The 22,081-nt window shown below is 39.6% G+C and overlaps 1 protein-coding gene across 1 annotated transcript in view; it reads right to left on the bottom strand.

Moving 5' to 3' along the window:
- The window catches only part of LOC126279067 (astacin-like metalloendopeptidase), a 64,871-nt gene extending 43,228 nt beyond the window's left edge, over positions 1-21,643 (bottom strand). Inside the window, exon 1 of the mRNA XM_049979510.1 lies at positions 21,523-21,643. Within this exon, the coding sequence (XP_049835467.1) occupies positions 21,523-21,613 (91 nt within the window). The 5' untranslated portion in view covers positions 21,614-21,643. The remainder of the gene's footprint in view (positions 1-21,522) is intronic.
- Positions 21,644-22,081: the final 438 nt, after the last annotated feature.

Genomic DNA, 22,081 nt, shown 5'->3' with positions numbered 1-22,081 from the left:
AGTTAGAACTCAGCATAGTTTATTGAACAAAGCCATCAAAATATGTAACAAATTAACAAAACATATAAAAGATAAAGATTCTAAATGCTCTTTCAGAATTACAATAAAAATACTTACAAAATTAATACTTTTATACTGTAATCAAGAACCATAATTAAAACATGTTGCTCAGTTTAAGAAGTCCTCTATTATAATAAATACAGAAATAATAATTAAAAGAAAATTTAGTATCAATTTATTAGTGTGAAAAAAAAAAATTTAAGCCATTAATATTTCAGGAATACAAATGTCTCAAAAATGAGATCGACAGGAAGTGCCAAATGGCTAAGCAGGGATGGCTAGAGGACAAATGTAAGGATGTAGAGGCTTATCTCACTAGGGGTAAGATAGATATTGCCTACAGGAAAATTAAAGAGACCTTTGGTGAAAAGAGAGACACTAGTATGAATATCAAGAGCTCAGATGGAAACCCAGTTCTAAGCAAAGAAGGGAAAGCAGAAAGGTGGAAGGAGTATATAGAGGTTCTATACAAGGGTGATGTACTTGAGGACAATATTATGGAAATGGAAGAGGATGTAGATGAAGATGAAATGGGAGATACGATACTGCGTGAAGAGTTTGACAGAGCACTGAAAGACCTGAGTCGAAACAAGGCCCCTGGAGTAGACAACATTCCATTGGAACTACTGACGGCCTTGGGAGAGCCAGTCCTGACAAACCTCTACCATCTGGTGAGCAAGATGTATGAGATAGGCAAAATACCCTCAGACTTCAAGAAGAATATAATAATTCCAATCCCGAAGAAAGCAGGTGTTGACAGATGCGAAAATTACCGAACAATCAATTTAATAAGTCACAGCTGCAAAATACTAATGTGAATTCTTTACAGACGAATGGAAAAACTGGTAGAAACTGACCTCGGGGCAGATCAGTTTGGATTCCATAGAAATGTTGGAACACATGAGGCAATACTGACCCTATGATTTATCTTAGAAAATAGATTATGGAAAGGCAAACCTACATTTCTAGCATTTGTAGATTTAGAGAAATCTTTTGACAATGTTGACTAGAATACTCTCTTTCAAATTCTAAAGGTGGCAGGGGTAAAATACAGGGAGCAAAAGGCTATTTACAATTTTTACAGAAACCAGATGGCACTTATAAGAGTCGAGGGACATGAAAGGGAAGCAGCTGTTGGGAAGGGAGAGAGACAGGGTTGTAGCCTCTCCCCAATGTTATTCAATCTGTATATTGAGCAAGCAGTAAAGGAAACAAAAGAAAAATTTGGAGTAGGTATTAAAATCGGTGGAGAAGAAATAAAAAATTTGAGGTTTGCCGATGTCTGTCAGAGACAACAAAGGACTTGGAAGAGCAGTTGAATGGAATGGACAGTGTCTTGAAAGGAGGATATAAGATAAACATCAACAAAAGCAAAATGAGGATAGTGGAATGTAGTCAAATTAAGTAGGGTGATACTGAGGGAATCAGATTAGGAAATGAGACACTTAAAATAGTAAAGGAGTTTTGCTATTTGGGGAGCAAAATAACTGATGATGGTTGAAGTAGAGAGGATATAAAATGTAGACTGGCAATGGCAAGGAAAGCATTTCTGAAGAAGAGATATTTGTTAACATCGAGTATAGATTTAAGTGTCAGGAAGTCATTTCTGAAAGTATTTGTATGGAGTGTAGCCATGTATGGAAGTGAAACGTGGACGATAAATAGTTTGGACAAGAAGGAAACAGAAGCTTTTGAAATGTAGTGCTACAGAAGAACGTTGAATATTAGATGTGTAGATCACATAACTAATGAGAAGGTATTGAATAGAATTAGGGAGAAGAGGAGTTTGTGGCACAACTTGACAAGAGGAAGGAATCGGTTGGGAGGACATGTTCTGAGGCATCAAGGGATCACAAATTTAGCATTGGAGGCAGTGTGGAGGGTAAAAATTGTAGAGGGAGACCAAGAGATGAATAGAATAAGCAGACTCAGAAGGATAGGTTGCAGAAAGTACTGGGAGGTGAAGAAGCTTGCACAGGATAGAGTAGCATGGGGAGTTGCATCAAACCAGTCTCAGGACTGAAGACCACAACAACAACAATTTTTCAGTGTGTTGAATGACAAAATCTATACAATGTACATTGTTTCATAGATTAATGAAGTAATCAATCAATTATGGCTGCTCTCTCATCTCAAGATTCATGATTCCCACATCTGCTGTAGCAGATAATCCCCTTCTAGGAGATAGGCAGCTCTCCAAAGCACTCTCGCTACGGCAGGCACCCTAGGCAATAGGAATGTCTTTCCTCCACCACCCAGAATGGTCTCACAAATTTTTTCCCCAGGAATTCCTGTCCATGTGCAAAACTTCCTTTCCATGGTGTTCAATTGATGTAGTAGTACCCTACCGCTTGGCTGAATATAAGTGCTACAAGATAGGGCCAGAGGCTGCACCAATGAACTTGAGCAAACTTTTAAGTAAGTTTGTCTTGTGTTGCTTTGCAGTGACTAGCTTAGCAGGCACCCAGCTCTCTGAAACAGAAGCAGATGGCCTTTCCCAGATTTAATAGCTCATGTGTCAGTCTCATCCCCTTTTAGTCATTTTGCAAAGTCCACTTTTTGGTTCTGTTGGGTCTTTAGCTATTAAAGTAGCATTGCCACAGACCAACACATTAATAAACGTATTTTTCCATCCCAAAACCCCTGTTGTTTCCCAACAAGGTCAGAATAATTTATGCAATGCATTTCTGCAGGAGCTAACTGTCAGCTATAGCCATTACCAGACAATATTTGGTAACCTATATTTCTTGCACTGCATATTCCACATTTCATATTGTTGTTGTCGTGGTCTTCAGTCCTGAGACTGGTTTGATGCAGCTCTCCATGCTACTCTATCCTGCGCAATCCTCTTCATTTCCCAGTACCCACTGCAACCTACATCCTTCTGAATCTGCGTAGTGTAGTCATCTCTTGGTCTCCTTCTACGATTTTTACCTTCCATGCTGCCCTCCAATACTAAATTGGTGATCCCTTGATGCCTCAGAACATGTCCTACCAATCGATCCCTTCTTCTGGACAAGTTGTGCCACAAACTTCCCTTCTCCCCAATCCTGTTCAATACTTCATTAGTTATGTGATCTACCCATCTAATCTTCAGCATTCTTCTGTAACACCACATTTCAAAAGCTTCTATTCTCTTCTTGTTCAAACTATTTATCGTCCATGTTTCACTTCCATACATGGCTACACTCCATACAAATACTTTCAGAAAAGACTTCCTGACACTTAAATCTATACTCGATGTTAACAAATCTCTCTTCTTCAGAAATGCTTTCCTTGCCATTGCCAGTCTACATTTTATATCCTCTCTACTTCAACCATCGTCAGTTATTTTGCTCCCCAAATAGCAAAACTCCTTTACTACTTTAAGTGTCTCATTTCCTAATCTAATACCCTCAACATCACCTGACTTAATTCGACTACATTCCATTACCCTAGTTTTGCTTTTGTTGATGCTCATCTTATATCCTCCTTTCAAGACACTATCCATTCCGTTCAACTGCTCTTCCAAGTCCTTTGCTGTCTCTGACAGAATTACAATGTCATCGGCGTAGCTCGAAAGTTTTTATTTCTTCTCCACGGATTTTAATACCTACTCCAAATTTTTCTTTTGTTTTCTTCACTGCTTCCTCAATATACAGATTGAATAACATCGGGGAGAGGCTACAACCCTGTCTCACTCCCTTCCCAACAGCTGCTTCCCTTTCATGTCCCTCGACTCTTATAACTGCCATCTGGTTTCTGTACAAATTGTAAATAGCCTTTCGCTCCCTGTATTGTACCCCTGCCACCTTTAGAATTTGAAAGAGAGTATTCCAGTCAACATTGTCAAAAGCTTTCTCTAAGTCTACAAATGCTAGAAATGTAGGTTTGCCCTTCCTTAATCTAGCTTCTAAGATAAGTCGTAGGGTCAGTATTGCCTCACGTGTTCCAACATTTCTACGGAATCCAAACTGATCTTCCCCGAGGTCAGCTTCTACCAGTTTTTCCATTCGTCTGTAAAGAATTCGCTTTAATATTTTGCAGCTGTGACTTATTAAATTGATTGTTCGGTAATTTTCGCATCTGTCAACACCTGCTTTCTTTGGGATTGGAATTATTATATTCTTCTTGAAGTCTGAGGGTATTTCGCCTGTCTCATACATCTTGCTCACCAGATGGTAGAGTTTTGTCAGGACTGGCTCTCCCAAGGCTGTCAGTAGCTCCAATGGAATGTTGTCTACTCCAGGGGCCTTGTTTCGACTCAGGTCTTTAAGTGCTCTGTCAAACTATTCACGCAGTATCGTATCTCCCATTTCATCTTCAACTACATCCTCTTCCATTTCCATAATTTTGTCCTCAAGTACATCACCCTTGTATAGACCCTCTATATACTCCCTCCACCTTTCTGCTTTCCCTTCTTTGCTTAGAACTGGGTTTCCATCTGAGCTCTTGATGTTCATACAAGTGATTCACTTATCTCCAAAGGTCTATTTAATTTTCCTGTAGGCAGTATCTATCTTACCCCTAGTGAGATAAGCCTCTACATCCTTACATTTGTCCTCTAGCCATCCCTGCTTAGCCATTTTGCACTTCCTGTCGATCTCATTTTTGAGGCGTCTGTATTCCTTTTTGTCTGCTTCATTTACTGCATTTTTATATTTTCTCCTCTCATCAATTAAATTCAATATTTCTTCTGTTACCCAAGGATTTCTACTAGCCCTCGTCTTTTTACCTACTTGATCCTCTGCTGCCTTCACTACTTCATCCCTCAAAGCTACCCATTCTTCTTCTATTGTATTTCTTTCCCCGAATCTTGTCAATTGCTCCCTTATGCTCTCCTTGAAACTCCATAGAACGCCTGGTTGTTTTAGTTTAGCCAAGTCCCATCTCCTTAAATTCCCACCTTTTTGCAGTTTCTTCAGTTTTAATCTACAGGTCATAACCAATATATTGTGGTCAGAGTCCACATCTGCCCCTGGAAATGTCTTACAATTTAAAACCTGGTTCCTTAATCTCTGTCTTACCATTATATAATCTATCTGAAACCTGTCAATATCTCCAGGATTCTTGCATGTATACAGCCTTCTTGTATGATTCTTGAACCAAGTGTTACCTATGATTAAGTTGTGCTCTGTGCAAAATTCTACCAGGCGGCTTCCTCTTTCATTTCTTTGCCCCAGTCCATATTCACCTACTATGTTTCCTTCTCTCCCTTTTCCTACTACCGAATTCCAGTCACCCATGACTATTAAATTTTCATCTCCCTTCACTATTTCGTATTAATGTTGGATTTAGTATGTTTTCAACACTCAGAACTAACTGCATATTATGTGCAAGCATTTACATGGACTAACTGGTTGATACCAAATGCTCCACATACGTCACATGCCAAATTCCTGTATACATTTTAATTTTCATGAAGACTGAATAATTATATTTCCAGTTTCATTGAAGTTGTTTTTGCATTTTTATATTGCGCAAGACTTAGTTTGTCCTGTATCAGCATTCATGCAAGCAGTAGTAGTAGCTTTATTCACTGTAGATTTATATATATATATATATATATATATATATATATATATATATATATATATATATATATATATATACAAGGATATAGGACATGTCCCCCCCACGAACCATGGACCTTGCCGTTGGTGGGGAGGCTTGCGTGCCTCAGCGATACAGATGGCCGTACCGCAGGTGCAACCACAACGGAGGGGTATCTGTTGAGAGGCCAGACAAACGTGTGGTTCCTGAAGAGGGGCAGCAGCCTTTTCAGTAGTTGCAGGGGCAACAGTCTGGATGATTGACTGATCTGGCCTTGCAACATTAACCAAAACGGCCTTGCTGTGCTGGTACTGCAAACGGCTGAAAGCAAGGGGAAACTACAGCCGTAATTTTTCCCGAGGACATGCAGCTTTACTGTATGATTAAATGATGATGGCATCCTCTTGGGTAAAATATTCCGGAGGTAAAATAGTCCCCCATTCGGATCTCCGGGCGGGGACTACTCAGGAGGATGTCGTTATCAGGAGAAAGAAAACTGGCGTTCTACGGATCGGAGAGTGGAATGTCAGATCCCTTAATCGGGCAGGTAGGTTAGAAAATTTAAAAAGGGAAATGGATAGGTTAAAGTTAGATATAGTGGGAATTAGTGAAGTTCAGTGGCAGGAGGAACAAGACTTCTGGTCAGGTGGCTACAGGGTTATAAACACAAAATCAAATAGGGGTAATGCAGGAGTAGGTTTAATAATGAATAGGAAAATAGGAATGCGGGTAAGCTACTACAAACAGCATAGTGAACGCATTATTGTGGCCAAGATAGATACGAAGCCCACACCTACTACAGTAGTACAAGTTTATATGCCAACTAGCTCTGCAGATGATGAAGAAATTGAAGAAATGTACGATGAAATAAAAGAAATTATTCAGATAGTGAAGGGAGACGAAAATTTAATAGTAATGGGTGACTGGAATTCGAGTGTAGGAAAAGGGAGAGAAGGAAACATAGTAGGTGAATATGGACTGGGGCTAAGAAATGAAAGAGGAAGCCGCCTAGTAGAATTTTGTACAGAGGACAACTTAATCATAGCTAACACTTGGTTTAAGAATCATGAAAGAAGGTTGTATACGTGGAAGAACCCTGGAGATACTAAAAGGTATCAGATAGATTATATAATGGTACGACAGAGATTTAGGAACCAGGTTTTAAGTTGTAAGACATTTCCAGGGGCAGATGTGGACTCTGACCACAATCTATTGGTTATGACCTGTAGATTAAAACTGAAGAAACTGCAAAAATGTGGGAATTTAAGGAGATGGGACCTGGATAAACTGAAAGAACCAGAGGTTGTACAGAGTTTCAGGGAGAGCATAAGGGAACAATTGACAGGAATAGGGGAAAGAAATACAGTAGAAGAAGAATGGGTAGCTCTGAGGGATGTAGTAGTGCAGGCAGCAGAGGATAAAGTAGGTACAAAAAAGAGGGCTGCTAGAAATCCTTGGGTAACAGAAGAAATATTGAATTTAATTGATGAAAGGAGAAAATATAAAAATGCAGTAAATGAAGCAGGCAAAAAGGAATACAAACGTCTCAAAAATGAGATCGACAGGAAGTGCAAAATGGCTAAACAGTGATGGCTAGAGGACAAATTTAAGGATGTAGAAGCTTATCTCACTAGGGGTAAGATAGATACTGCCTACAGGAAAATTAAAGAGACCTTTGGAGAGAAGAGAACCACGTGTATGAATATCAAGAGCTCAGATGGCAGCCCAGTTCTAAGCAAAGAAGGGAAGGCAGAAAGGTGGAAGGAGTATATAGAAGGTTTATACAAGGGCGATGTACTTGAGGACAATATTATGGAAATGGAAGAGGATGTAGATGAAGACGAAATGGGAGATACGATACTGCGTGAAGAGTTTGACAGAGCACTGAAAGACCTGAGTCGAAACAAGGCCCCCGGAGTAGACAACATTCCGTTAGAACTACTGACGGCCTTGGGACAACCAGTCCTGACAAAACTCTACCAGCTGGTGAGCAAGATGTATGAGACAGGCGAAATACCCTCAGACTTCAAGAAGAATATAATAATTCCAATCCCAAAGAAAGCAGGTGCTGACAGATGTGAAAATTACCGAACTATCAGTTTAATAAGCCACGGCTGCAAAATACTAACGCGAATTCTTTACAGACGAATGGAAAAACTGGTAGATGCAGACCTCGGGGAGGATCAGTTTGGATTCCGTCGAAATGTTGGAACACGTGAGGCAATACTGACCTTACGACTTATCTTAGAAGAAAGATTAAGAAAAGGCAAACCTACGTTTCTAGCATTTGTAGACTTAGAGAAAGCTTTTGACAATGTTGACTGGAATACTCTTTTTCAAATTCTAAAGGTGGCAGGGGTAAAATACAGGGAGCGAAAGGCTATTTATAATTTGTACAGAAACCAGATGGCAGTCATAAGAGTCGAGGGGCATGAAAGGGAAGCAGTAGTTGGGAAAGGAGTGAGACAGGGTTGTAGCCTCTCCCCGATGTTATTCAATCTGTATATTGAGCAAGCAGTAAAGGAAACAAAAGAAAAATTTGGAGTAGGTATTAAAATTCATGGAGACGAAGTAAAAACTTTGAGGTTCGCCGATGACATTGTAATTCTGTCAGAGACGGCAAAGGACTTGGAAGAGCAGTTGAACGGAATGGACAGTGTCTTGAAAGGAGGATATAAGATGAACATTAAAAAAAGCAAAACGAGGATAATGGAATGTAGTCAAATTAAATCGGGTGATGCTGAGGGAATTAGATTAGGAAATGAGACACTTAAAGTAGTAAAGGAGTTTTGCTATTTAGGAAGTAAAATAACTGGTGATGGTCGAAGTAGAGAGGATATAAAATGTAGACTGGCAATGGCAAGGAAAGCATTTCTGAAGAAGAGAAATTTGTTAACATCGAATATAGATTTATGCATCAGGAAGTCGTTTCTGAAAGTATTTGTTTGGAGTGTAGCCATGTATGGAAGTGAAACATGGACGGTAACTAGTTTGGACAAGAAGAGAATAGAAGCTTTCGAAATGTGGTGCTACAGAAGAATACTGAAGATAAGGTGGATAGATCATGTAACTAATGAGGAGGTATTGAATAGGATTGGGGAGAAGAGCAGTTTGTGGCACAACTTGACTAGAAGAAGGGATCGGTTGGTAGGACATGTTTTGAGGCATCAAGGGATCACAAATTTAGCATTGGAGGGCAGCGTGGAGGGTAAAAATCGTAGAGGGAGACCGAGAGATGAGTACACTAAGCAGATTCAGAAGGATGTAGGTTGCAGTAGGTACTGGGAGATGAAGCAGCTTGCACAGGATAGAGTAGCATGGAGAGCTGCATCAAACCAGTCTCAGGACTGAAGACAACAACAACATAGGACATGTCAAAGTATTTGCAAATTTATATTAAAAACAAAGATTCCAAGACTTACCAAGCGCGAAAGCGCCGGTAGATAGGCACAATAAATAAAACACACAAACATACACAGAGAATTTCTAGCTTTCGCAACCGACGGTTGCTTTTTCAGGAAAGAGGGAAGGAGAGGGAAAGACGAAAGGATGTGGGTTTTAAGGGAGAGGGTAAGGAGTCATTCCAATCCCGGGAGTGGAAAGACTTCCCTTAGGGGGAAAAAAGGATAGGTGTACACTCGCACACACACACATATCCATCCGCACATACACAGACACAAGCAGACATTTGTAAAGGCAAGATCTTCTTCCCAGCTTTGTTTTCTAGTTCCTTTGAAAAATCTTTTATTTTGATTTCTGATAGATGTGATTTGTAGGCATGTAGTTTAGGGAATGATTCAATGCCTGACTTTACTGTTGTTGTTATTCATTGTAACAATGAAATCTCGCACCATGTACAAAAATTCCCTACTCTACGAGTCAAAAGAAGGTGGTGGAGCCCACTGATAAAGTGGAGTATCGTTTTCTGCATTTGAAGGGCAACAACCTAGTAACAATCCAGGGCAAGTTGGTAGAAGTGCACAGAAACAATACAATAGCATATGTCACTGCAATACATGCCACAGATGCTTCCCTCTGTGGTCCAACATGTCTCAATAATGAGACTGAAACGGCAGACCACCCTTGTGTGGAGTACAGGGAATCACAAGATGACTTGCAAATTCCAATTGAGGTGACAATGGAATAAGTGAAAATTAGTCATGAATCAGTTCTCAGCATATCACATGACAGTTTGCTTCAGCTACCTCATCTTCAGCAATGAAGCAACATTTTTTCTGAATGGCACAGTGAACAGGTACTATGTCAAATCCAAGGACAGAGAATTCCCATGCTATTGTTCAGCGCATTCAACATTCACCAGAAGTTAAGCATTCTGTGCAGTCTCATCATTTAAAGTTTACAGTCCCTTTTTCTTTTGTGGAAAGACCATTACAGGACACTTGTATCAGGTTATGCTGGTAAACTGGCTCATGCCACAACTGGAGACTGACAGTGTGGACTTCATCCACCAACTTCCATCATGATGTTCATGAATTCTTAAACAGGGAACTGAGAAACTGATTGATCAGTCTTGGTGTGTTGATGATCAGCAGTTCATGTCATGGCTTCCAACATTTCCTGACCTAATCCCACATTTTTGTGTGTGTTTATGCCTGCTCTACCAACAAGCCTATCAGAACTGCAAACTCACATCAACAGTGCTTTTGAACAGGTTGATAGGGAAGAAATTGACTATTGACTAGATATTTGCAGAATCAGTAGTGGGATGCACGTGCAGCGCTTATAACTTGTAAAAAAAAAAAAAGGTTGGGTTATTCTATTTGTGTCCAATGTCCTGTGACAATATATCAAATAATATACCTATATCAAATGTGTGAAATCACTTCTGTCATTTGTAATAACCTTGTATACCACCAACAAAGACAATTGTATTTTATATACAGGCATGACTTACAACCCCCTTACAGTTCAGTCATAACAGTTTTGTCTGCAAAGTGTGAGGGTTCATTCCATTCCAACACTAAGTTTTAATTTTTTATGAAGTGTGTACTTTTCCTTGGAGGCAAAGATTTATTCTGGAAACAACCCTACATTGTGACTGAGTATTTTCCTTTCTTGTCAAAGTTTTATCCTGGAAACAACCTCTAGGTTGTGGCTAAGCTATTTCTCCATAATATCCTTTCTCCCAAGGAGGATTGTTGGATGTGCAGGAGAGCTTCTGTGAAGTTTGAAAAGTGGGATTCAGGCAGTGGCAGAACTGAAATTGTGAAGGTGAGTTGCAAGTCATATCTGAGCAGGTCAATTAGTAAGAGCTTTAAGAGAGAGGCTCTAAATTACTGTATGAAATTCCTGTACAGAGTAACATGATTTTACCACAATGAAGTCTTTCCACATAGATCTCAACATCTGACTGAAGTTGCAGGAAAGTGCAAACCTTTTTTGTAAAATTGTTGAAAAAATGTTAACACAAATTTAGTTTTCTGTTCATGTCAGTGAATGACTGCGGCCACTCTGTTTGAATGAGTCCTCATTATTAACCACAACTATCACAATGGAATATTACATATATACTGAGATAGAAGAGTTATAATCAAACTGCATAGAATAGCCTGCATGAATTTCAAAAGCAAAGAATCTGGTCATTCTGACTGTTCTTTTCTATGGTAAGAACACTGTTTTGGACGCACAAAGCTGCAAAAAAGTTACGCTATATAACAGACCAAAATCAAACCAAGGAAACAAACATCCACAGTTCATTGGAGAATATTCTAATAGTGAAGACAATAGCCTCCACTTTCTGCATTTTTCATCTATCTTTAGTCATAATGATTTAAAATGTCTGACTTTATTTGTGGTCTGACCAGTCTGTGATAATAATTATAATCATTTCTGTTGTGTTACAGTTAAGTGTATAGCTGGTAACTTTTGAAAAGGACTGTGAGTAAAACTCACGTGACAAAAAATCTAACGATTTTTGACATAACCCGGCTTGACAGAAATACTAATACTTCTGAGCTACAAGATACAGTAATTCATGTTCTAAACAGGATACTTCAATGAAATCATATCATCATAAGCCAATGATTTGTAGATGAATATAACAATCAAGAAGAAATCCATGTTAAACAGCAGCAGGTGTGGTGAATATTGGTATGGATCATACATAACAGGACTTCCCTGACAAATTAAGCAGATATAGAACAATTGAAAAAAGCTTTACACACTAAAATTTGTTTAACATAACACAGACAAAAAATAATGTGATATGTACTGCAAATTACATGCTAGTTTGACTCTGAAGTCATAGTTGTGGTCTTTTTAGCTTCCTGCAAAAAGTCTGGAGAAAATATTTTGTCACGACAGGGAACAGAACTCCAGGTCTTTAAAATAGAAAGACTCCAGGGATTCATTGGACATGGATGATCTGAATTGTGTTCTATTTTTCTTTACAAGGCTGAAAACACTTTCAAATTATAGGGTATGGTGAGAATAGAGAGCATTACTCTAGAAATCCAGTTATACTTAAGAAGTCCATCAGCTCCATGAATTCTTGATACTTGTCTCCAACTGGAATCGCTTGCAGCATCTTGATTTGCAGCCAAAGTGCCATCTACCTGAAGACCTGTGAACTGCCTGTGAAGCTCATTCACCACCTAATTTGTTGTTTCATTCTCTCCCTCGCATATTATGAAAGGAACCTTTTCCAAGAAAAACGAATGGAAGAAATGTGTATCTTCAATTTTGTCTAACCTAGCAACTTGAGCATGCTTTAACACATCATCTTCAGTGAAAACTTGTTGATAATGTAATCATAGGCAGTACAAAAGTAGTTTCTCACTGATGAGAACAAAAGGGATTTATCTGTATCCTGGAGATCATTGACTATGTTCGAATTCTCAATGCCAATAACTTATTCATAATCACTTCCTTGATTTTGAATCAAGTTGTACTGAACTTCAAGAAATGAGGAGCTTTTGACAATTTTTGACTTAGCAAACTTGGTGAACAACTGATTTAGCAAATCCATTAGAAATTCTAATAAAAAGTGAAACTGTGGGGAAGACGTCTGAATGGCAACATTCAATTTACCAAATACAGGAATAGTCACACAAAGGAAAATGCAAAAGGCCTTGTTCCAGTTTGAGAAACAAAAACAATTTTTCCTCACTTGTTGTAACAGAAGTCTTAATTTTTAGGATGGGAGTGTCACATTTGAAAGAATAAAGCCATTCTTTTAGGGGCATGTGTAATAGCAGAATCAAGAATTATCGTCTTTTAATACTCTTTGGACCCACTTTGTTCAGTTCTAGGTATTTTGAAAGATTTCAGTCTTGTAGAAATGTTATGGGTACATAATATTACATCCCCCTTGAAAAGAGAAAGAGGTAAATCCCACTAGTCCAGTAGTCTATCCAAACATTTGTCTAAAGATAAGCACCTAGCACATACATGCTTCAGAATTTTCTTTGCCTCTTTACTGTGTGAGTTCTGAAATTTCTGAAGACATTCTTTTCTTTTGACAGTCTTCTCTAAGGAATAAATATAATCAACAAGGGTCTCATTCACTTTAAGTGGTAATCTTCCAGCACCTTTTTCAGCTGCTAGATTAATTCAGGTGACAAATGCAACCTATGATGCCAATACCCGGTTGAACTTCCTTCAGAACTGCTGGATCCCCATTTTTGAGTCCTATCATAACAGTAGCATTGTTGGAGCAGAAAGTCACAGTTTTCAATTGGTATGTTATGAGAATTTAGCTGTGATAACATCAGGTTACCTACATTTTGCCCTATTGAATCCCTGACTAATGCTCGTATGGATAGCACAGTGCTCACTACTTTTTCCCACAGAATATCATAGAATGTAACAACAATAGGATACAACTTAGCATTTGTCTCATTGCTTCCATCAATTGCCAAAGAAAATGGTCCATTCTGAATGCACTTAACAACTTCAGATGATGTAGTTTTTGCTATTTTATTTACAATGCATGTTGTTTTCATGTGACCACAACTATATTTCTTTGCCACTTCTGATGTGGGAGACATCTTCTTAAAGCACCATCATGATCAGCCACACTTAAGAGCACATGGTGTTCCACCAAAAAGGAAGTAAACAGACAGTTCACCCTAATTACATCACTGTCAACATTTATAGACTTGACAAAAAAGGTGCTGATTTTCTTGTTATTTCCCTTTGATTTCACATAATTTACGTGTTCACCATGCTTCACGTGATAACTTAAATTGTTTCTTCTGCCATGTGCAATGTTAATATCACACCCACATATTAATACCATGTAAAAGGCAAATTTTCCTCCCTTTCTCGATTTCAGTATGAATGGAAAATCAACAGAATATGATTCTTTAATTGTTTGCAAGTACTGTTTCTTGATGGATTTATTCATGAATCCTACAACAGGAATATAATGTAAGAAAATGTCCAAGAACCAATGTCAAAAGGAACCTGAATCACTGAACGTCACATAAACATATAACCTGGACACTCAAGGCAGTCAAAAACCATTTCAAGAACACGACGCCAACCTTGGAAGAAAGAATATGCACATGGGGAAAAAAAACCATACACACACACACACACACACACACACACACACACATGGAACGAATGTAATTAGTTCACACATGGTCAAAGAATATAGGTTAAATCACAATGAGTGAACTCAGCGGAACAAAGAATTTGTGGAGCAGAGCCTGTTGACACATTCACTTGTAAGAACAAGAACTGTTATCCCTGCTTTAAATTCAATTCCAGTGACAAAACCAACATCACCGTTAAAAACACCAGTCATATCAAAGAATGAGTTATCAACTACTACAGATTTGTCTTCAACCCACGCAAACAATTGACTGTACAGAGATGGAGTGATTACCGAATGTTAACGTTTCAAATTTTTGTCCACAAAGTTGTAAAATGCTGCAGTTCCATAAATTTTACAGATAAATGTAAAAGCTGCCATGTTTGCAATCTGTTGTCTATTTTTAAGTCCAGATCCCAACATTTCTTTCATTAAATTTCATTCTGGTAACCAGTTTCAGTCTATAAGATCGTACTCAGACCAAAGGCTCGAGATGGCCTGAGGAGCCAGTTCACAAAGGCACTGTGTAGCACTAACTGACATGTCACAAACAACTCTTTTTTTCTTCTTTTTTTTTAAAAAAAAAGCTATCTGGGCTGCTTTTCACTAAAATATTAAGCATGACTGCTGTCATTCCACAACAGCATCAAAAATTTATCTATAAGCCATGAGCTGATTTCACATAGTACACTATTTGCTAACTCATTTACACTCTACTCCTTGAGGTTCATCTTTTGTCAATAAACAATTTATTTTGAAGGGTGGTGGCTTGCTAAAACAATATAAAGAACAAAACACTTACCATTTACAACAGTACTCAACATCAGAGCAGAGAGACCCAAATCTTAGTCCTTTTCATTGGTCTTAGACATTATTTCATGATTTGCAAAGTTTGACCAAATTTTAGAGCACTTTAAATCAGAATATTATTTACCAAGACCCAGGAGCCCTCAGCACTTTTAATACTGTGGTCAGGGAGAACCAAGCACGAAGTACAAGCATGTCAGGAAGTTGGACAGCTACATCACCATCTCCAGCACCAAGGGATGGCATTACACCAGCTGCTGGGATGATTCACCAGTGCTGAAGCTGCCCTTATCTCTCTTGGCTGCACTGTTTTTTTTATCGAGTGCTGACACATACTAACATTGAGAGTCCAGTCACAATCAACTCTTCCAAAAAACGAGAAGGTGACCCTACTTATTGCCTGAGTTTAGTGAAGAGCAATTACTATTTTCACTAGATGTGTTCCTACAAGCACCTAGGGAACTTACTAAAGTTAATTCATACCCCATGCCTCACATCCTTCTCTTCAACTCTGTGAAGGATACTAGTAAGATACTTTATATCTCTCCCCTGGACACATAAAAGACGGGCCCATTCTTTCGGAAAAGATAATTGCATTGTAAGCTAAGGAACCAGTGGCAGTATTATGCGCCCACTGTGTCTGGAAGCTGTCCACTGGGTGAACATCGAGTAGGATGGTGCAATGTTTAGCACACTGGACTCAAATTCTGGAGAATGTTGGTTCAAAGCCATATCAGGACATCCAGATACAGATTTTCCATGATTTCTCTTAACCATTTAAGGAAAATGCGAGATGCCTTCTTTTGAAAAGGCACAGCCAATTTCCTCCCCATCCTTCCCCAATCCTAGCTTGTGATCCATCTCTAATGATCTTGTTTTTTAATATCTGCAGTGGCCTCTCTCGACCAAAACCAAATTGTTCATTTTAAACATTACAGCTTTTGCCTTTTTGTCATGTCATGTCATTTGGTCTGTGGCTCTCTTTTCCATTCTACATAAAGCTTCATGTTCTAGTTGTGTTGTTATTAAAGTTTGCACTAGTGGAAAATAACCTCTCCTTCAATAGTATTTGAGTGCTTTTCTCCAAACATCAGTTCATGTGGAGGGACACTCATTCATTCATGCCACAAATTACTTATGATTTATGTAAAGGTTCCCACATAATTAGCCCACATTTCACCTCAGTAAGCTTGAGGAAAATATGATGAAATACGAACATCTTTGGCCTGCTTGCTTTCATGCAGGGCAGCAAATTTCCTGCAACAAACTGCAGTCCATTGTCTGATAAAAGTGCTGTTGGCAAGCCCACATGTGCAAAATAATTCTCCTATAGTTTACTTCCTAATACTGAAGCTGTAGCCTTCCTGATCAGATTAAATCTCACAAATTTTGTGTATGTGTTCAATACAACAAAAATAAAGACCACCCACCACAAAAAGCACGTATGAGACCAAGAGATCTACTGCAATAAGCTGTCATGGTCCCTGAGGTATGAAAATTCATATATTTGCTTGAAAAGGTATGGATGCAGATCTGTTTCTCTGACACTAAACACAGATAGTTACCCACTTCTGTTCTCTATGCCATAAGTCATTGAATATCACTATCTCCTGTAGTTTGGCAATGCATTTTTGCATCTTGTAATGCCCATAACAGCATCATAATGGTGATCAGGAAAACACAACTTTCATTCTTCCCTATCAGCCTTCCTTCTCCTACATAACACACCCTTGTTTGCATTTGACTTCAACTTCTGGGAGTTTCTTTGAATATAGGAACTATTTAAATGTATTCATTTGCATTCTTCTCTCTCCCTAGAAACTTTTCATACCTCTGATTTCACATTAAATAAAACAAGTTTAGTCCCCCCAGTCACTCTTCCTGATAATCACCTTCCCTGAAGACTGGTAATCGTGGCAAAGCATCTGGAGTTATGCTGCTTTTTCTCTTCACAAACTTCATTTCCATTTCAAATTGTTACAAATATAACATCCACTTAGCTAAGTGAAAATGCCTCGGCCTCTATCTCTTCAAGATACTACGTGTTTTGTGGCCAGTAAAAAACAACAGTTTGATAACCCACCAAATTTCAGAAAACCATACAGGATAGATGATGCATCTTGCTCAGAAACCAAGTAATTCTTTTCCACAGCAGATACTGTTTTGGTGGCAAAGGCTGCATGATGTAGAAGATACACTGGCTGCTGATGAGAGACTGTGAGCAATAGTGCATGATGGGAGAAGTAATCTGGTTGGTGAGGGTAAGGAGGAGGGTGGGGTGGAGTGGGTGTAGTATGTAGGAGTGGAGGATCTAAAAGTGTTGCTTGTGGGAGAATAGAGGGATGAGATTGGAGGGGAGGGGGGGGGGGAGGGGAGGAGCAGTTACTAACAAAGGTTGAAAGGTTGTGGCCTGGAGGGTTACAGGAATGAAGGATATACTGCAGGGGGAGATCCCACCTGCACTGTTCAGAAACACTGGTGTTGGTAGGAAGGTTCCAGATGTCATAGGTTTTGAAGCAGTCATTGACATGAGGAACATTGTGTGGGGTAGCGTGCTTAGCAACTGAGTGGTCCACTTGTTTCTTGGCCACAGTTTTCAGTGGCCATTCATGTGGACCAACAGCTTGTTGGTTTTCATGCCCAAGTAGAATGCAGCACAGTGGTTCCAGCTCAGCCTGTACCCACATGACTGAACATGTGATGCTTGTGACAGGACTGCAGTAGGTGTTGACGGATGGATGGATGGATGGATGGATGGTACAGGCCTTGCATCTAGATCTATTATATAGGTCTGTCACGTGGATATGAACCATAAGGCATGGGTTAGGGAGTAGGGATTCTGTAGGGATCAACAAGGATACTGTATAGGTTCACAGGGTAGCAGAATACCACTGTAGGATGGCTGTGAAAGAGAAGTAGTCAAAAACCTGGTGGAGAGTGTGATTCAGTTGCTCCAGTCCTGAGTGGTACTGAGAAATGGGGGCAATGTTCCTTTGTGGCCGGATGGTGAGACTCTGGAAGCTGGTGGGTAATTGGACAGATAAGGCACAGGAGATCTGTTTCTGTACAAAGCTGGGAGGGTAATTACAATCCTTGAAGGCCTCAATGAGACTCTTGATATACTTCATGAGGGACTGCTCATCACTACAGACACACAGGTGGCCAGGCTGTATGGAAGTGACTTCTTGGTATGGAATGGGTGGCAGTCATCAAAGTGGAGATACTGTTGATAGGTTTGATGTGGATATAAGTACTAATATAGCCATCTTTGAGGTAGGTCAACATTTAGGTACGTGGCCGAGGAGGACCATGTGAAGCAAATGGGGGAGAAGATGTCGAGATTCTGGAGGAATGAGAGTAGAATATTCTCACCCTTGACCCAGATCATAATGATGTCATAAATGAATCTGAAGTAGGTGAGGGGTTTGGGATCCTGGGTGGTTGGTACGGATCCCTCTAGATGGTACATGAATAGGTTGGCAAAGGGTGGTGCCATGCAGGTGCCCATTGCCGTACCTATATTTGTTTAGATGATGCCTTCAAAGGAGGAGTAATTGTGGGTGAGGATATATTTGGGTGTGTTGACTGGGAAGGAGGTTGTAGGTTCTGAATCTGTTGGATGCTGGGAAAGGTAGTGTTCAACATTGACAATGCCATGGGCATTAAGGATGTTAGAGTGAAGGCAGGGGGCATCAATAATGAAAAGCAGGACACTGTGTGGTAAATAAGTAGGAACTGTTGGGAGTCGGTGGAGAAAATAGTTGGTACCTTTTATGTAGGATGGTAGTTTGTGGGTAAGAGGCTGAACGCTTTGGTCTACGAGAGCAGATATTCTCTCAGTGAAAGCACAGTAACTGGCCACAATTGGGTGTCCTGGATGGTTGGATTTATGGACTTTAGGAAACAGGTAGAAGGTTGGAGCGCAAGGAGTGGTACGGGTGAGGAGAGAGAGAGTCCAGGGACAGGTTCTAGGGTGGGTCTAAGAATTTGAGGAGAGACTGCAGATTGTGTTGGATTTCTAGAATGGGGTCATTGTGGCAGGGTTTGTAGGTGAAGCCATTCTGCCAGGCAAACCTTGTGGCTCAAAGCAACAGTGGTGGAGCCTTTGTCAATGGGTAGGATTATAAGGTATGGATCAATTTTTAGGTGGATTGTGGTTTGTTCTGTGGATGTAAGGTTACCTTACATGTTGAAAGCTTTTGGGAATGATGGTGAGGCAAGGTTTGAGATTAAGAAATTATAAAATTTGACAATTCTGATTTGGGACAGTGGGGCTGGATCACGATTGGATGGTGGAGTGAAACAAGTTGTGCAGAGTTCAATGGCTACATCAATACCTCCATCCATTTCAAACCTACCGACACCAGCAATACCTCCACTTCAACAGCTGCCACCCATTCCACAACAAGCAGTCCCTTCCCATTGCCATCACATTTGCAGTGATGTGCAGTCCTTCTCGAAATATACCAAAGGTCTCACTGAAACTTTCATATACTGTAATTACCCTTCCAACCCTGCACGGAAACAGATCTGTACATCTCTCCAATCACTCACCACCTCCCAAAGTCCCACCATCTGCTCACAAGGGAGCATTCCCCTTGTGACTCAGTACCACCCAGGACTGGAGCCACTGAATCAAAGTCTCTGTCGGTACTTCAACATGCCCTGAAATGAGGGATGCAATATCCACATCCTCCCCATCCCTCCCACAACAGTTTTCTGCCACTCACTGAATCTACACAATACCCTCGTCCATACCTATACAACCCCTATTCCTACCCCTTGCTTCATGGCTCATATTCCCGCAATAGACCTAGATGCAAGACCTGTCCCATACTTCCACCCACCACCACCACCTACTCCTGTCACAAGCATCACCTATCCCATCAAAGGAAGCACCACCTGTGAAATCAGTCATGTGATCGACAAGCAAAGCTGCAAACAATATGCTGCATTCTGTACGCATGAAATCTACTGACAAACTGTGGCTACAACACAACTAGACCATTCAGTCACTGAGCATGCTGCCCAACACAACATTTGTCATTTCAATGACTACTTCACAGCCTGTGCCATCTGGATTCTTACTACCAACACCAGATTTTCTGAATCACACAGGTGAGAACTTTCCCTGCAGTAAATACTTAATTCCCATAACCCTCTTGGCCTCAACCTTCATTGGTCACTATCCCTCACCCACCTATCCCCTCCCCTACCCCCATTACATAGCCTTCAATTCCAGCAATGCACCCACAGTCCTTTTATTTCTCTCCTTCTCTGATCCCTTCCCCTCCTCCCATCTCTTGCCCCCCAACTGACCTCCTGACTCTACCTAGCTGCCCTACCCTCTTCCCATCTCATCCTTGTATGCCCCCACAAGCAGTACTTACTGACTGCCACACCTACCCTGCTCTCTCCCCCTCCCTCCCAATCCTGTCCCAGCCTCCTCCTTACCATCACATCACCACCCAGATTCATTCTCACAACATGCACTGTTGCTTGCATTCTGGCCTCAGTACCCAGAGACAGTGGTCTTGTGTGAGAGTTGCGCTTGCTTGATGTGTCCGTGTATGTTGCCTAATCCAGAAGGAGGTCTTTTGGCTGAAAGCTTACTTGTTTAGCAATCTTTTAGTTGTGCCTATCTGTGACCCAACAATCCACTAAACTGTGAGTGAGTAGCAATACTTTCATTGGATTCCGAAACAACAACCAGAGGATTTATGTAGTCTCATGTGAATCATTATGACTTTTCTAAAGAATATAAATATTTTTGTTCAGTCCAGATTAAGTAAACTGTGCATTAAAACTTTTTTTAAGTTATCAAACTTCTTGATTTTGCATTATTGTTCCCAATACCTTTAGTTAGGAGGAGAACTCAACATCTTTATGGTATACTCAGTCTTAAAAATCCTATATAATCTTTTATTAAAATTGTAGATGTTTGATAGTATTATTTGTATTCAAAACTTTCTTCCTGACTTTTTTTTTTTTAATTTCCTGACCAGTGTGTTGTTTCTAGACCTGTTTCAGAAATTTTTTCCAGCTAGTACTCTGAATACTCCAATAGAATATGAAAAACAGCGGGTTTCCTTAAGTTCTTCCCAACACTGCACTTGCCTAGAAAAGTTATCTGTCATTTTAATAGGACCTCCTACACCTACAGAAATTTGTGCTTGTAAGTTTCTGAGGTCCAAAGAAGAGATTATGTGAGTTGTAGATGGATATTGTGCATATCTTCAAGAATAAAATCAAGAATAACATTTCAAGGATAAAACCTACATACTAGAAAATGTTGGACAATGCACACTGATCTGAATAGGAGGTATATGAAAAATAAAGATTTTTTAAACTATTTAATATCTCATTGCACGTACAAGAACTTTCTACTATGCCCTCACAGAAATTTCAGTGAAAGTAGTGGTTTCTCTTTTCACTAGTTCATTTATTATTACTTCTCAACAAAGCACCAAGGATTTTTAATAAGGATATCTGATCACAGTTAATGTATCAATAATGTATAAATGGCTTTTACTTAAATTTGCTTCATTTGTCAAATAACTTACCTATTGTAGCAGCCTTTGTGTTTCGAAGAATACTAAAATCAGTGGTTTCTACATAATACAGAAATGTTACAATTAAAAGGGTGACAATCATCTTTGTACACAGCAAGAGTATCCGAAATGTGTGTTCAGGGTTCTGCAGTAGGGTACTGACTGCAACATTTTCAGCTAATCAAAAGGAAGAAATACTGCCATGTCACTTTATCAAACTACTATCTGTGTCTGGAGAAAGTTACTTATCAATCTGTGCTCTCTCGCATAAGTAATTTCAACATTAGCATGCTTTAGCTTCCAAAAGCAAGCCCGACTTCCTGATAAAAACTACACAAGACTCTATCTGCTAATGAGTCATAGTAATTTCAACCAATTATGTGCCCCCATCACTGGTAATGTCTGTAGTAATTATGTGAGAGCCATATTTAAATAAGTCAGTTTCAATTCAGTATATGCCCAATCAAGAGTTGCTCCATTCAATTAGTGTTGAAGCACATTTTCTTCACAAAACACATATGCTTGTTAGAATTGTTGGCATGTTTAAATGAGACAGAAGGAACAGATCACA

Source organism: Schistocerca gregaria, chromosome 1 (assembly GCF_023897955.1).
Source record: "Schistocerca gregaria isolate iqSchGreg1 chromosome 1, iqSchGreg1.2, whole genome shotgun sequence".
NCBI classification, from domain to species: Eukaryota; Metazoa; Arthropoda; class Insecta; order Orthoptera; family Acrididae; genus Schistocerca; species Schistocerca gregaria.
Note: the sequence above shows the minus strand (reverse complement) of the source record. Positions and strands in the feature narration are given on the sequence as shown.